An 18,223-nucleotide genomic window follows, 5' to 3' on the forward strand; every position below is an offset into this window, starting at 1 on the left:
ATATAATCATTTCATCCAGAAATGATATTTACGATCTGCATTTGGTAATTGCTCAAGTAACCCAAACTTCGGAAAGAAGGAATGGCTTATCTTCAGCTACTTTCAAAGTTAATGAGTAGCATCCTAGGCCGCCCATTTTCAAGTAATTGTCCTCAGTGTAAAACTCACCCAACGCAACTGAAGGAACTTTAGCGCAGAAAGAAAGTTAGCTCAAAGCTTGTTCTGTACCTTCAAGTTATCAAAAATTTCTCGTCTACTTTGAAGCAGTTACCGCAGCAGAATCGTGTCATTGATGCGTTCAATAATTGCATTTGTTTAACTCACGCCTATGATAATGGTAAACGAAATCAAAACTTTTGCTCTGCTTATGGTAAGGCTTGAATAGTATATAGGCAAAGCTAGAACAGTCATATGCATAACACCAAGTCATTTGGCAAGCAATGAGATTTGGATACCCAATTAAGCACGTGGCTCGGAATGAAGAATCTCATGGATCAAGTATGCATGTGAAATATTCACACGAATCAATCACACTCGTTGCGTGCCAAACAATTTTTTCAACGATCTAGTATTCTTTCCTTAGACGGCCAAATACTTACTTATATATAAAAGGTGATTTTTTTGAGGTTAGGATTTTCATGCATTAGTATTTGCTCAGATTTTTTGAGGTTATGATTTTCATGCATTATTATTTGCTCAGTATGCTTTGACATTTCATCATGAATAGACTTACTAACGAGCAACGCTTGCAAATCATTGAATTTTATTACCAAAATCAGTGTTCGGTTCGGAATGTGTCAAATTCGACAAATTTTGTTCAGCGATGAGGCTCATTTCTGGTTGAATGGCTACGTAAATAAGCAAAATTGCCGCATTTGGAGTGAAGAGCAACCAGAAGCCGTTCAAGAACTGCTCATGCATCCCGAAAAATGCACTGTTTGGTGTGGTTTGTACGCTGGTGGAATCATTGGACCGTATTTTTTCAAAGATGCTGTTGGACGCAACGTTACAGTGAATGGCGATCGCTATCGTTCGATGCTAACAAACTTTTTGTTGCCAAAAATGGAAGAACTGAACTTGGTTGACATGTGGTTTCAACAAGATGGCGCTACATGCCACACAGCTCGCGATTCTATGGCCATTTTGAGGGAAAACTTCGGAGAACAATTCATCTCAAGAAATGGACCGGTAAGTTGGCCACTAAGATCATGCGATTTGACGCCTTTAGACTATTTTTTGTGGGGCTACGTCAAGTCTAAAGTCTACAGAAATAAGCCAGTAACTATTCCAGCTTTGGAAGACAACATTTCCGAAGAAATTCGGGCTATTCCGGCCGAAATGCTCGAAAAAGTTGCCCAAAATTGTACTTTCCGAATGGACCACCTAAGACGCAGCCGCGGTCAACATTTAAATGAAATTATCTTCAAAAAGTAAATGTCATGTACCAATCTAACGTTTAAAATAAAGAACCGATGAGATTTTGCAAATTTTATGCGTTTTATTGTTTAAAAAAGTTCTCAAGCTCTTAAAAAATCACCCTGTATATATATATATATATATATATATATATATATATATATATATATATATATATATATATATATATATATATATATATATATATATATATATATATATATATATATATATATATATATATATATATATATATATATATATATATATATATATATATATATATATATATATATATATATATATATATATATATATATATATATATATATATATATATATATATATATATATATATATATATATATATATATATATATATACAGGGTGATTTTTTAAGAGCTTGAGAACTTTTTTAAACAATAAAACGCATAAAATTTGCAAAATCTCATCGGTTCTTTATTTTAAACGTTAGATTGGTACATGACATTTACTTTTTGAAGATAATTTCATTTAAATGTTGACCGCGGCTGCGTCTTAGGTGGTCCATTCGGAAAGTCCAATTTTGGGCAACTTTTTCGAGCATTTCGGCCGGAATAGCCCGAATTTCTTCGGAAATGTTGTCTTCCAAAGCTGGAATAGTTACTGGCTTATTTCTGTAGACTTTAGACTTGACGTAGCCCCACAAAAAATAGTCTAAAGGCGTCAAATCGCATGATCTTGGTGGCCAACTTACCGGTCCATTTCTTGAGATGAATTGTTCTCCGAAGTTTTCCCTCAAAATGGCCATAGAATCGCGAGCTGTGTGGCATGTAGCGCCATCTTGTTGAAACCACATGTCAACCAAGTTCAGTTCTTCCATTTTTGGCAACAAAAAGTTTGTTAGCATCGAACGATAGCGATCGCCATTCACTGTAACGTTGCGTCCAACAGCATCTTTGAAAAAATACGGTCCAATGATTCCACCAGCGTACAAACCACACCAAACAGTGCATTTTTCGGGATGCATGGGCAGTTCTTGAACGGCTTCTGGTTGCTCTTCACTCCAAATGCGGCAATTTTGCTTATTTACGTAGCCATTCAACCAGAAATGAGCCTCATCGCTGAACAAAATTTGTCGATAAAAAAGCGGAGATTTTCTGCCAACTTTTCTAGGGCCCATTCACTTTCGGGCTTCATTCACATTCGTTAGTAAGTCTATTCATGATGAAATGTCAAAGCATACTGAGCAAATAATAATGCATGAAAATCATAACCTCAAAAAATCTGAGCAAATACTAATGCATGAAAATCCTAACCTCAAAAAAATCACCTTTTATATATATATATATATATATATATATATATATATATATATATATATATATATATATATATATATATATATATATATATATATATATATATATATATATATATATATATATATATATATATATATATATATATATATATATATATATATAAATAAATATAATGAAGTGTCATTCCACAGCTTGGCGAATTAAATACTTTTTTGTATGTACAAACCTGACGAAAGTCGAAACGGATTACACAGATTAAGACTCTTGTAAATCCGTCCATTCTTTCTAAACGGATGATAAAAGATACCTAAAATTGCCTACTTTTAGGTATTTTTTTCAATAAAATGAGCTGGGACACTTACATTTATTTAATCTCAAAAGAGCAACCCGTGCTATTCAATCTAAAATTTTTAATTATTTTTTACGATATTTAGTTCTTCACTAATGAAATAACTTTTTTTTGCCTTTCTCATATAGAAAGGTTATGTAATCACTCGAAAACCCGACTAGGAAAAATTGCGTCATATACCATTCGACTCAGTTCATCGAGCTGAGCAATGTCTGTGTGTATGTGTCAAATAATCTCACTAGGTTTACTCGGAGATGGCTGAACCGATTTTGACTTTGATTAGATTCAAATGAAAGGTCTCACGGTTATAAGGTAAAGTGTGTTAAGGCCATCGTCCAAGTACCATGCGCGCGGGTGGTTTTAGGAAATGTTCGATGAAAATTTCGAAAAATTTGCCAAAACCAAAAACATACAGACCTTTGAAATACATTTATCTATCTACAGGGTGAAAATGGCTGGAAAATTCGGAGGATTTTCCGAGTCTTATCAAAATTAGCTCTGAAAAATGAGTGTTTTTGTGATCTTTCACAATTATCTGGAAAAATAAAGCGATGACATAAACTTTTTTCTTCAAATAAACTTTATTATGGATACACAGATTACATTCGGACACATTTTTGGAAAACCTTTTCACGCTTTTCATAGAAAATCCACGAATTTCAAAAATTTCCACGAAATCGGTTATATGAAATTCGTTGATTTTCCATGAAAAGCGTGAAAAGGTTTTCCAAAAATGTGTCCGAATGTGATCCTTGTTGCCAGCATGAGGTTTTTTTTGAAAAAAAAACTTCATTCCATCGAATTATTTTTTCAAATAATTGTGAAAAATTACAAAAAAAGCTCATTTTTTCAGCGCTATTTTTGATAAGACTCGTAAAATCCTCCGAATTTTCCAGTCATTTTCACCCTGTAGATAGATAAAAGTATTTCAAAGGTGTTTTTGGTTTTGTCAAATTTTTCGAAATTTCTATCGAAAATTTCCTAAAACCACCCGCGCGCATGGTACTTGGACGATGGCCTTAAATATTGTACATCGTCACTTCAACCGGCGAAACAAAAAACTGGTCTCAAAACCACACAAATCGATAGCCATTATCAGTAAGCAACTAAACAACCCTATTCCGGGTATCCTTTTCTCAGCGATGGTTTGACCGGATTCTATAATCTTAGATTCAAATAAAAGGTCTTACGGTCCCATACAGATTTCCTGAATTTATTTTGGACCCGACTTCCGGTCCTACGCGAGCAAAGCACTGTTTCATTCTGTATGTTATACTAGTTAATGCACAAACTATCCCTTGGTTTCTTTCAAAAATCCAAGAGAAACATTTTGAATAGAATACCACCCTGTTATATATGAGAAAATTATCATTACACCACTGGATTAAAACATGTTTTTTATTATTGGGAACAATGAAATCAAACAAAACAAATTTGAAAAAGTTTTTCTTTTCTCTGGTAAAAATATATACGATGGTATCATCATTCAAAATAAATATTCAATTATACTTTGCACACGATTTTAACATGTTGAATTTTCTTCAATGTTTCAATTGTTTGTTGAGATGTAGTTGTCCCGTACGCGAAATATTAATTGGGAAGTCTTCAAAACGAAAGGCGCATTCATAAAATAAACCACGTCACTTCTACCTGCTTCTAAATCAAATCTCGATGAACCTTACAAAAGAGCATATGACAGTTTCTTCAATTATTTTGTCAGATTCCAGTAATTTCCAATAAATTCTACAGTACACATCGAAAGTTTATGATTTTTGTCATTGTCCTATGTGAAATATTAGATGGAAGGATTTCTGATTGGACCGTAATAATCGCGAGAGAAAGTAAATAGAGAGAAATTATCACTTGCATTTGGAACCTTTTCTAATCTTCGTCTTCAAATTCGTCTATGTCAATTCGCAACTTTGGAAAAAAGCGTTTGTGAGCGCGTGTTTATTTGTGTATGTTTGGGGTAATGTGGGTGTGTGTGATTATTGTTTACTTATGATTGTACGAAAAAGATAGACATCATTGCATGAATAGTTACCACAAGGAATTAGCACTATTATGATACTTAAAGATATACGTGAACACATTTCGTACCCCTGACAATGTTATGCATTTCAAATAAACTTTTTTTTTCGTTTCAGTACAACTTCTTCAAATAGTTTATTCTCTTCGAATTCAAATACGGGTTCATCTTTAAGTAGTAGTAGTAATAGCACTCCAAATGCACCTGGCCCACCATCCTCCAAGGACAGTAGTAAGGTAGTACCGTTTATAGACATTTATTTGTAATGTTAGAAAAAACAAAGCACTGATGTGTGCAACTATTTTGCCAAAGAGCCGTTTTTAATGAATTATCGTCTATGCTTTTTTATTTCTTTCGTGTTAATAGGGTAAACCAGTGGTACCAACCGCGATTCATGCATCGTCCCAGATCTCTTCCGCGGCTGTCACCAACAGTTCGCAGATATCCAACCTGCAGCACTCTACCTCAGCTAGTGGTAGCAGTTGTGGTGGAAATGGTGTTACTGGTTCCAACAGTAACGCAAGTGCCAGTACTGGCAGTAGTTCTGGAAATAATGTGTTGAAATCCCAATTACAATCGACAGCACCACCAACAAGCTTGTTGAACGCACTATCATCAGGAGCGTCATTAACACCTAGTTCCAACGTAGCGTTGACTTCCGGAAGCTCTCATTCGTCTAATAACGCATTGTCTATGATTGGGGAACTAGGGGCTGTAAATGTAAAAGAGGAAAAAAGTAGTACTAGTCCACCACCAGCCAAACGCCATAAAGGTGAACCAAAAGATATGGTTGACGTATGTGTAGGAACATCGATTGGTACAATCACTGAACCAGAATGTCTTGGGCCATGTGAGCCTGGTACGTCCGTTACGTTAGAAGGTATCGTATGGCATGAAACTGAAGGGGGAGTGTTAGTAGTAAATGTAACTTGGCGAGGTAAAACCTACGTTGGAACTTTGATAGACTGTACGAAACATGACTGGGCACCACCACGGTATGCTTCAAACAATCATTATGTTTATTTATTCATATATATATATATATATATATATATATATATATATATATATATATATATATATATATATATATATATATATATATATATATATATATATATATATATATATATATATATATATATATATATATATATATATATATATATATATATATATATATATATATATATATATATATATATATATATATATATATATATATATATATATATATATATATATATATATATATATATATATATATATATATATATATATATATATATATATATATATATATGTATATACATAATATTTAAATTTTATTTCAGATTTTGTGATTCACCAACCGAAGAATTTGATTCAAGGACGCCAAAAGGAAGAGGAAAACGTGGGCGTAATTCAACGTTATTCCCTATTAACGACCTCAGTAACTTCACGGAAACTCGGAGCTCTGTAAGTATGAAACACTTTCAAAGCTAACACCGAACATAGCTTTCCGGTACACGTGTTTATGAAAAGTTTGGGTGCTATTGTTATTAACTTGGCCTTTACCTCTATTTGATCGTTGCACTGCTGGTCCAAGTATAATTATCGCATATATAATTAAAATCCCATAGGATATGGGACAATTAAGCAAAGAACGTCAGTGCAGCTCTGACTTAAGTTCGTCAATATATCAATAAAACCCGACAATCCAACTATCACACGAACATAGTTTTGATATTCTCACCCATCACTCCTCACTAATATATTCCCAGCCATCTGTTTGCCTTCTTCGAGTTCATTATTTTTACCTCATCTCTATTCCATTATCATTTTAAATGTCGCTATATACATATTGTTAGACATACAGAATAAATTTCACTTTTACAATAAAAAAAACCACCGCAAACAAAAATCGTGCGACTGAGTATAACTCCTAAGTTCCTTACAAAATATAAACAATTTTGCGAATTATTATTGCGATTTTATAGACCACTAGTCGAATTACCCGGCGTTGCTCGGAAATGTTTTGTGAAGGCTAGACCGCAAAAAAAAATTATACAAATTTTCCTGCCCATTGAAATACTCAGATTGTAGTGAAACAAAACTTAGACGGCAACCCGATAGAACAATACTACGTATATGTTCAGATTGCGCACGACCAATGCCCCATCTCAGATCTAACAATAATCATAATTTTCACGATGTTCTCGTAAAATTGCGTCAGTTTTATGTTTAATTCCTTTTGCAAGGAACATTTAAAACACCGTTCTCTCTAAAAATACCTTCTTAGTAACCTCTGAGTTCCAAAAACTATATGTGCTCGTAACGTACTTGAATTAAAGTTAACACTTGCTACTTCTTTCTTATTTCAAAAATTCTTATGACAACATTATTTCCACGTAATCGATCAAGATCGTAATACTGATTATTTTATAATGAAAGGCTGTTAATCATCATTCAGTTAATACAAAAGTTGTCGTAAACTTATTTTCACATCCTTGGGTCGACAGTTTTCTCAATGTACATACAAAAATGCACATTGATTGTATGATTTCTTCGTCAATTCAGATCAATGTTACCTCTCTTTGCTAATAATACTAACTTCGATGACATAACGATTTGAAACTTGATGCTTCCTTGTTTCTGTAGTCGAATTTTATGACCACGGTGTTTCTTTCTCTGGGTCACGAGAACGAGCAAGTGTTGATATTTTAGTTGCCTTCATGTAGGTAATGTTTTTATTTTATGTAGGTTTTTGGGTTTTCGTGGAAGGGTGCTTTTACGGGTTTTTGTTAAGTGCGTGTGGTCTGGGGTGTGTGAAAGATTTAGTCTTAAATATTCATATTACATGGTCTGGAATGTGTGAAGAGATTTAGTGTTAAAGGCTCATATTACACTCACCTAGTTGCTAGAAATTGCAGCACTGGTCAGAAAGTTCCATTTTCCCGTAAAACCCGATCTATTTTACTTTGTACTTTTCATATTTGGGGCATTTCCTACACTCCCTCTCCCTCAAAATAACTTTATATTCTTTTTTGATGTGAAAGTAGTATCTGTATTAGTCAATAAGTATTGTTTCTCGTCGAATAAATTTCACATTGAACTCCTCTTCTGTTAGTCAACTTACTACAGCTCTCTGCCATCTGAGTAGTGTAGAAAGTATCTGTGCTTGTCAGAAAGTGTCGATGGGGGGAGATGAAAATTGATTTTTCAATACCTCTTTCTCCTAGTCTAAACCTTCCGGCCCCCTTCGTTTGTCGACAAATAAGATAAATTTTACAATAAACACCCCTATTTAAAGGCACAAACCTTTTCCACCCTTTTGGTCACCTGCGCAATGAATATCTGATTTTCAAAAAAAAATAAATAAAAAAATCGTATTACCATCTCTGAGTTGCAATTATTCCGATATACAAAAACAATTGGACTGAGAGCTTTTTTAATAGACACTTGCCGTTATGCCGTTACAAACATTCCATCCCCCCCCCTTTTTTTAGATATACTTACTACTATAATAAATGATTTAGCTAAATTGTCACTTGATCGTTTCTCCAGAAGTAGCTCTGACCAGCATCAAGGAGTAAAAAAGAAAAATTTTCGGTGAGATCACGTTTATCGAAATAGGCTAACATGATTTTTTCTAGGTCATACATAATTTAAAACATGTCTGGATAGACCCATCTGTTAGGTGAAGAGTGAAGATGGTATTCAAATCGGCCTTACGCTTCAAAGCTCTCAGTTCTCCGATTACGTGTTCTGTTAAATTGAACAATACTTTGGTACATGGCGAATAAGAAAAGTGTTTAAAACAATTTGGGAAAACGTTATTTTACTCATTTGGGGGTTTTGGTACCTCATGGATACCGGTTTGAGCTAAAGTGCGTAGTTTTATTTATTTTACGGTACGCCTGGTAGTGACTAAAAAGTAAAGATTTCAGTTTTGATCAATTTTTTACCAACGTTTAATGGAAAATTGCTTACATTTTATGAATGTAAATTTTAAATCTTTAATAAAAAGTTAGCAACACTGCTTCAATGCTGTATTAGATTGCGCAACACAAAATAAACAAAACTAGATATTTTCTGTTACAAAAGCAGTTTTCCAGAAAATAAATAGTTTTACGACAACATTCCCTATTCACGTGTAAAATTAAAGGTTCCTATTTTGCGGGTTTACTCATAGAAGGTACGTAAATCTAGATATCGTAATAATTTCTGCAGGAGGAAATCCATATAGGAATGTGTTTGTTGCTAATCAAATGTGTCAGTGGTAGTAAGCTGAAACTGAAATAATTTTTCTCGAGCAGTTTTAAGAAAAACGGAAAAGTTTTAGACTAAGATTTTCGCCTTTCTTGAATTGCAATTTTCAGCAGAAAGAACTGATTGGTTTATTTTTCAACCATATGGAGGATTTATTGATTAAAATCAGGGAAAGAAGCGCCGGAATTTGTTTTTACGCACACATTGTTGACATTACTCATACGCTTGCAAAGAGTCTTGCTCCTTAAATGGAATTTATTTTCTTTTAAAACGACGTTTGACTTATTCAAACAGTGCAGATGTCTAAATGACTCGAGAACGGCTGTTTGTAGGAGAAAGGTCGTAATGAGCAAATTTATTTCTTTTAATCTGCTCAAATATTCTGGTGTATAAATGACTATTTTTATAGAAAACTATATATATATATATATATATATATATATATATATATATATATATATATATATATATATATATATATATATATATATATATATATATATATATATATATATATATATATATATATATATATATATATATATATATATATATATATATATATATATATATATATATATATATATATATATATATATATATATATATATATACTCCATAATTGAAAACAAATAACCAAAAGTTTTGCAAATATTGGTAATTTTTTTGTTTCAATTATGGAGTGAGCTCAATATTTTTTTACAGTGTATATTTTTTAATAGTAACCAATCGATTTCCTACAAATTCTCATCGACACCATTTTTGTACAATTTACAGTTTCCGAGTTATCACGATTTGAAAAAAGTGCATGCAAAAATACATACGCCCCTTTTAAAAATCAGTCTTGAGTTGAATCGGTCTCTCCAGCCGCAAAAAATAAATGGTTTATTATTCTAAAAACGTGTGCCAACTTTCGGTCAAATTAAAAAAAAATAGGCAGATAGTATGGGTAGCTGGGTAGTTGTACCACAAACGAATTTCCAGACATGACAGTTACGATCTTTTTTTGGCGCACATCTACGGTCCTCCGTGAAACTGGCACCAATGGTGATAAGTTGGTTGCACTGCTGAGTTCCCATCATACATTCATAATGTAAATGTCAAATCATGAGAACCCTTTCGATTCGGTAGCTCATTTGTATATATTGAGATTTTATGGCACACAATGCAATTAATATCGCGCTCCACCAAGCGGTAAGTGCGGTCATTCCAGAAGGTGCCGGGAACGAATCACATTTTTTAAAAATATTTATAAGCACGTACATGTCTTTATTATTTATCTTTGGTTGTACCTATATAGTATGGGTAGAATTACCCACTCGGAATTTTCGAGTTTTCTAATTTACCGTGAAAAATATGAGCGCGTTAGGTATACTTTGTATACTGTCGACCCGCGTTTTGCCTCGCAAATCATAAATCTGTTTATGGAAATCTATAACACTAAAAATGTTAACCATTTCGCGAATTATTTTTAACTTAGGTTAAAATTTGACAGTCGAGTTGTCGTTTTCAGAAACATGGTTATTTTTGACAGTTCGAATACGGATTTAATTCATACATATAATGCAAGTAATTTTGTTAATGATTTAATTGAAAGAGATTTTATTGGCAAGAAAATTTTTGGATTGAATTATTAAATTTTGTTAGAGATTCGCCGAAACGCGTTGCACAATTTAATTGAAGATTGATGCGGAAATCGACCCAAGTAACCATAAACATTTTCATGATAGCACTAAATTTGCATGAAATCAACATTATTATGATATAAATATCGTATTTCCTTATAGTTTCCTTATATTACATTTTGGTGGGGAAAGGGTTCCAATCAGCTTTTCACAGCCCTGTCCAAAACGTATTGCCCTCCCCGTTAATTTGTATCAGGCCGAATTAGCGCATGCGCGCCATATAAACGCCTCTTCCAATATGAGGAAATTACATTGTTACCCAGCATTTTTTTGATAATGTTGATTTCCTTACCTTTAGTTTTGTGTTACCTTATCCTCCATTGTTCAATTCAACTTAGTTTCCTTGTATTTCGATATCTCTTCTTCTTTTTCTCTTCCTTCTTTCTTTTTTCCTTTTCCTTCTTTTTTTGATGCGCTGCTCTGGACGAGTATGATATTTTTCCTCCTTTCTTCTTCCTTCCTTCCTTCTTTTTTTATTCCTTTCTTTCTTCTTCATTCCATTCTGTTCTCTCCTCTTGTTCTGTTCAGTTCTAGAAGCGCTTCTGCTTCATCTGATTCTTTCTCTCATTGTCGGCGTGTCATGCAAGCAAGATAAAGAAATCAAGGGTTAGTGTAATGTATATACATTGTGTGTGTTTTGCCACTCAGAATGGTTCAACGGATAAGGAAATGTAAACATGACGCTAACGCTCAGTGATATTTGACTATTACGAAATATAATTTTACTCTTTAATTATTTAGCTATCACCCCTAGAACATGTTTCCATTTCATTATCTTCGATTGTTCATTATCTGTGTTTACCATAAATTCAGGCTTTTTGAGCAGCAAGTAAACCTAGACTCCCAATCGAAATGTATCACTACCAATTTGATACAACGCACTCAAAGGCACGGTAAAATGTATATTGTACATACACACAACACCACATACATACACACACAGTTACACACATCCACACATGCATACATATCCACATGTATTCCACACATTACAACATTGAGTTACTATTTCTACTCTAATAGATCCTAACTAAAACTAGTGTGCCAATAGTCATCTCATTAGTAGAGTCACCATGTTATTTTAGCGATCACTCGACTTTTAATAAATGAATTGTGATAAAACCGAATACAAAGTCTTTGCCTCTTCTTTAAGAAGCAATAACGCATAGTAGTAGCTCGGAAATGGTTCAATACTGCTGTTTTAGCAAAGCAAAATGTTCCAAATTTCATGTTACTTCTGAAGTTAATCTATCAAACAGAGATAACAGATGTCACTATAACAAATTATCGTATATGAAATGACTAATGGATTTGAGATGAATGGGGGAACCGTTACCCAATTTCTATCTCTTCTAATGGTCGATCGCTAATCCTGAGCTAAAACGGTGACCTTTATTACCATTCTTGCATGCAGTTATTCTTACACTTCACTCACACATCATCGAACCCATCAGGTCCCAAACGATACATCCTCACAATACAAACTGGATGAACATCGTTTGACAGCTATCAGTGGTTTGTCCATTAGTTAAGTTATTATTATTTCGTTCTATTCTACAATATTCTATCTCATTTCACAGTAATCCATTGTACACAAACCACCAATAAACGTCAAATATGGACTCGTTGCACCGTTCACCTGTCATCGTGTGAAACCCAATTGGGATACGTTCACTCCACTTAACTTCCACTTCACACTGGTAATAGGGACCGGTAGTATGAAAATAAAACATAAAAAGAGCTCAGTTAAGCCCTACCGGCCTCTCCAACCCCGGATGTTGGAGCGTAATGCAATCAACATCTTATTCACTCACAATCGAAATGTATCACCATATACGGTTTGATACAACGCATACATACATACATGTATAAATATATACAGGCGCCAGGGCATACTGACATACACACATACATACATACATACACACACATGCGTACATACATATACATATATACAAATATGTATTTCACACGCAAACATTGTAACATTGATTTACTATTTCTATTCTAATAGATTTTAACTAAATTCATTGTGCCAATAGTCATTTCATTAATAGAGTCACCATATTATTCTTCCGATTACTCGACTTTCAATAAATGAATTGTGATGAAATCAAATACAAAATCTTTGCTTCATCTCTGATAAGCAATACCGCATAAAAGTAGTTCAGAATATGTACGATATTGCTGTTATAGCGACGCGAAATACTCCTAATTTCATCTTACTCTCGAAGTCAATCTATCGAACAAACACAACAGATCTCGCTCTAACCAATGGTTTTCATATATGAAATGACTAATGGATTTGAGATGAATGGAGGTGCCGTCACCCAATTTCTATCTCTTCTATTGGTCGATCGTTGGTCCTGAGCTGAAACGGTGGCCTTTATAACCGTTCTTGCATTCCACTTCACTTACACTTCACTTACATATCACCTCATCCATCAGATCCCACACGAGCACAACACAGCCTCACAGAATAAACGTCAAAGATGAACTTAATTCACCATTCAACTATTCCGTTATCGTGTGAAACCTGACTGGGGTACGTTCATTTCACTTAATTTCCACTTCACACTGGTAATAAGGGCCGGTAGTATGAAAATGAAACATAAAAAAGAGCTCAGTTAAGCCCTACCGGCCTCTCCAACCCCGGATGTTGGAGCGTATTGCAATCAACATCTTATTCAAATCATGCCTCACTCAATAAGCTCAATAATTAAACTAAAAGTTATAACACATATTTATATTAAATTGTAACAATAATTAATCGTATCTGATGATGTTTGCAATACCGTCAAGCCCATCAACCACGGGAGGGATATAAATATCGTATTGTAACCTTAACATTGCGTTTAAGCCATATATTTGGATATATGCAATTACGTAGCATCATAGTTGGCTCGATGTAATATTAAAGCTAATATAAAATGTACAACCATTAGCGATTTTAGATTTTAGACAAAGCAGCACTTCAACAAAGAATGTAAAAAAAAGTTTCTGGATTTGAGACGATAATCAAAGATAAAATATCAATCATAGGAGATAAATGTAGAGACCCCACGGGTAGAAGTGATTTGCAAACCAATAACAAATTTTATTATCAAAACTAAACATCTCAATTGTAGAATTTAATATTATTTAGATTGAAATAAGAGTTGAAATATCAAAAATCATAAAAAGATTTTGCATGAGAAAATAGCAGCTAAATATGTATAACATGCCTTCATCGTAATATCAAAGAAAGAACAAAATATTTATAGAAAACGAATTCCTCAGTTATTTGATATTATGGCATTCAGAATAGAATAATATCATAAGCATCTTATCTGACTGATGCAATTTATTCAATAGTATTTTATTTGAAGATAGACTCACTAGATCAACTAAACATAATGAAATTGAAATAACTCATCAATAACGAAATAAGATATAATAACTAATTTTGATGCTAAACAGATATTGTACAATTTCTTGATTCCTTTGACTAAATACCAAGAATATATCAACTATCGTTATGACAGCACAGAAACATCTAGACAAGGTATGATGGTAAAATTTGTTATTATTTTGATATTTGTTTGTTTTTCACATTTACCCGGGGCTACCCAATAAATACCTTCGAAAGATAATCACCATCACAACAGACATGTCCACTGTACTGTTCAAAGCAGTTTTTTGTGCTTTTTCTTGTTTCAGTTTTGGTCGTGATAAAAAATAAAAAATAAATCAGGTGATAAGTTTATTTTAACGCCATTTGCAAAACTGTTTTCAATCTCTCAATTTTGACATTTGCCCAATGTTGTACATTTTTTATAAATATAAAAAATAGGTATAGAATTCGCTCAAACTTTAGAAAAACTAGTGTGATCAAAATCGGTCCAGCCATCTCTGAGATCTCGACTTCTTTGTTGACAACGCACATACAGACACACACACACATACAGACACACACACATACAGACACACATACATACAGACACACATATACAGACACACACACATACAGACACACATATACAGACACACACATACAGACACACACATACACATACACACTACACATACACATACACACATACACAAACACACACACAAACAGAGAGAGAGAGAGAGAGAGACTCGGTTCGTCGAGCAGAGTCGAATGGTATACGACCTTCGGCCCTCCTTAAAAAGTCGGTTATCACAGTGATTGCATAACCCTTCTATATGAGAAAGGCAAACATATTAGGTAGAGTGAGATCTGCTGTCTTTGTTCGAAAGATTGACTTTAAGAGTAAGATGAAAATAGGTGCATTCGCTTCGAATTTTCGCGCCGCTATAACAGCAGTACACTGAAGTCTTTTTTTATGCGAGTTTACGTACCGCATGAAAAAAACAGCATAACTCTGAAAATTCGCATAAAAAACCACATAACTCTGAAACTTCGCATAAAAAAAACCGCAGAAAGGAAACCGCATAACTCTGAAAATTCTCTTAAAAAAGTCACATAAAAAAAGACCTTAGTGTATTGATCAATTTTCGAAGCATTTTTTGCGGTATTGCTCACCGCAAATGACTACTCATGTAGTCATTTGCGGTGAGGACGACATATTAAAAACGAATGAATCGAATAATTCCAAATTTTCCAAAGTGGCTTCTTATTACTATAACTAGTTCGCAAACGGAGGATTTTGCGGAATTGTTTGCTCGATTTGCGATGATTATTCCGAAAAAAAAAAAATATACAAATATTGATTTTTTCGGGAAAAACATGGCATTTTTTGCAAAATCTTTTGTTCACGAATTAGCTTTAGCAATTAGAAACAACGCGTTAATCGATTTGTTATAGTATTTGAGATATCATGCTCACGACAAATGACTGCAAGAAAAAGCATTTTGCGGCAAGGGCCGTACAATCTACAATTTTCCACATATAACGATAATTTTTTCACAAAAATAATAGCATAACCCCTTAACTGGAGCATCCATCATAGAATATCAAAATGCGATCGGGACTAATGAGATAGTGAGATAGTAATTGTACTGCATCTTTGTTTACATCTCACCGCGAGGTGACAATAGGATGTATCTAAATGACTACTATATGTTTGCGATTATAAAGTCGTAAACCGAACTAAAAGCGAAACGTAAAACAATTAATATTGAGAAAAAGTCAGTTAAAACGTAAAACAATTAATATTCAGTAAAGTCAGCCTTATTACAAAATTAAACACTAATACAAGATATCGTAATTTCGTCGTTGGAATATGAAATCTGCCGCTGTAATGAAACTTTATGTAACACTAAAAAAGCAGACGCGTTGATTGACAATTTGTATAGTTGCACTAAGAAAATACATAGTCGGTTTAAAAACACCATACGACGATGTTCTTTCTACATAAATTATGTTGATATGAACATTATGTATAGTGCTTTCAAACTTGACAATCTCTATCCAACTATATTTTTATTCATGGTAACATTATTATATTCTGAAGAAGAACTTACTCACATGGTAGTCATAACTATATCACTTCTCAACTTTATGGTGACCGAAAGTTCAATTCACCTTACTTGTAATTGTCATTGGGAGTTTTTTGTTCTTTTTTTAATGATTGTTAAAATTACCACGCCAGAAAAGTCATGAAGACAAATAGTAGTCAAGTAGTAGATTTTTTGTTCTAGTGCTTATTACAATACGGAACATAAGAACAACATAAGGAACAGGTATATATATATATATATATATATATATATATATATATATATATATATATATATATATATATATATATATATATATATATATATATATATATATATATATATATATATATATATATATATATATATATATATATATATATATATATATATATATATATATACACGTAATGAAATTTGCACTGCGTTGGTGCATCAATGTTGGGTACTTTCGTTTTCGTACAGTTGCACAGTTGCGGACACAAAGGGCTCAGTTTTGACAAGAAGCTGTTTTATGGGGCACAGAGTGGCACACTTAGGTTCACAGTATATCACGTGTTTTTTAGAGGCACAATATAGTTTGTGTTAAGCGACTCTCCCAGCCCGGTGGCCAAGGATAAGGGCGCTACAGCAAGTGCTATCGTAGCCAACATCTGGGGCATTTGGTGGGCAATCAGAGTGCTCAGAGTATGGTAAACAAACATTCGAGCGTTTCAATTCGAGTAAAATCTTAATTTCCTTATCGTAGTGATGATATTCTGATCGATAATTTGCGGGGAAGTGCTTTAAAGGGTACTGAATAAACAAGTAGTTTGTAATATCCAATTTTTTGTCAGCCATTCTTCTTCATTGTTTTGGTTTTTGCAGAATGATGCTGGCCACAGTTTCATGACGTCATAGCAGGGGGCTGGACTCTCCCCTTGAATGGGACTGATATGCGAGCACTTTTCTAATGGGACATTGAAGAATTGATGTTTTTTTACATTTTATTGAGCAAACCAACAATTTCAAGCAAATTTTGAAAAATTTTACCAAGCTAACTCAAAAATGGTGAAAATCGATGAGGGACTGATACGCGAGTATAGACAATATAGCTTAAGGAGGTCAGCTTACGCGACGAACATTTTTGAAGCCTATTTTAGGAGATTTCAAAGTCGTCGAGAAAAAAATAATTGTTATATTCCATCATAAATAAAATGAACCTAAATTCCCCAGTTTAATAGTACTAGGCCCGACGAACGACCATTTATTAGTTTGAAGCCAGTTCTAACTTAACGATATTAAGAAATGCAAATCCTGGTTAAATGCCACACTTCAGGATGAGATAAAGAAAAGAGGTTATTTACATTTTTTTATATGAATGCAAGATATTTGCATACAAAAAGAATATCATTTATTATTGTATTTCGATTCAAAGGCAAACATAGTCATCAATTTCCATGTACATGGTCGAAGAGATCGATCATGAATTAATATTTACTTCATTGTGTTTCTCCCACAAATAGTACATGAATCGTTATCTGAGAAAAAATAAACAAAAGCATTGTTTTTATATATTTCACATTATTTTTTCACTAAGTAACAGTATCTCATTGGTTTGCTTATAGTAGGTAAAACCTACTACTTTAATTTTTTGCGGAATCTATATCGATTGTAGAGGATAGGTACCAAACCACCCTAGTTTTTACTCGAAACGTCAATTTTCACGAACACAATCAACAAA

At 33.3% G+C, this 18,223-nt stretch overlaps 1 protein-coding gene across 4 annotated transcripts in view; it reads left to right on the plus strand.

Moving 5' to 3' along the window:
- Positions 1-18,223, plus strand: part of LOC131432923 (mucin-2) — a 102,466-nt gene that overhangs the window by 77,936 nt on the left and 6,307 nt on the right. For all 4 annotated transcript variants that reach the window (XR_009229994.1, XM_058599518.1, XM_058599519.1 and 1 more), the window contains 3 exons: positions 5,217-5,334; positions 5,465-6,093; positions 6,433-6,556. Coding sequence is in view for 3 of the 4 variants with exons in the window: in XM_058599518.1 (XP_058455501.1) it covers positions 5,217-5,334; positions 5,465-6,093; positions 6,433-6,556 (871 nt within the window). In the remaining variant the exon portion in view is untranslated. The remainder of the gene's footprint in view (positions 1-5,216; positions 5,335-5,464; positions 6,094-6,432; positions 6,557-18,223) is intronic.

The sequence above is a fragment of the Malaya genurostris genome, chromosome 2, assembly GCF_030247185.1.
Source record: "Malaya genurostris strain Urasoe2022 chromosome 2, Malgen_1.1, whole genome shotgun sequence".
Classification (NCBI taxonomy): Eukaryota; Metazoa; Arthropoda; class Insecta; order Diptera; family Culicidae; genus Malaya; species Malaya genurostris.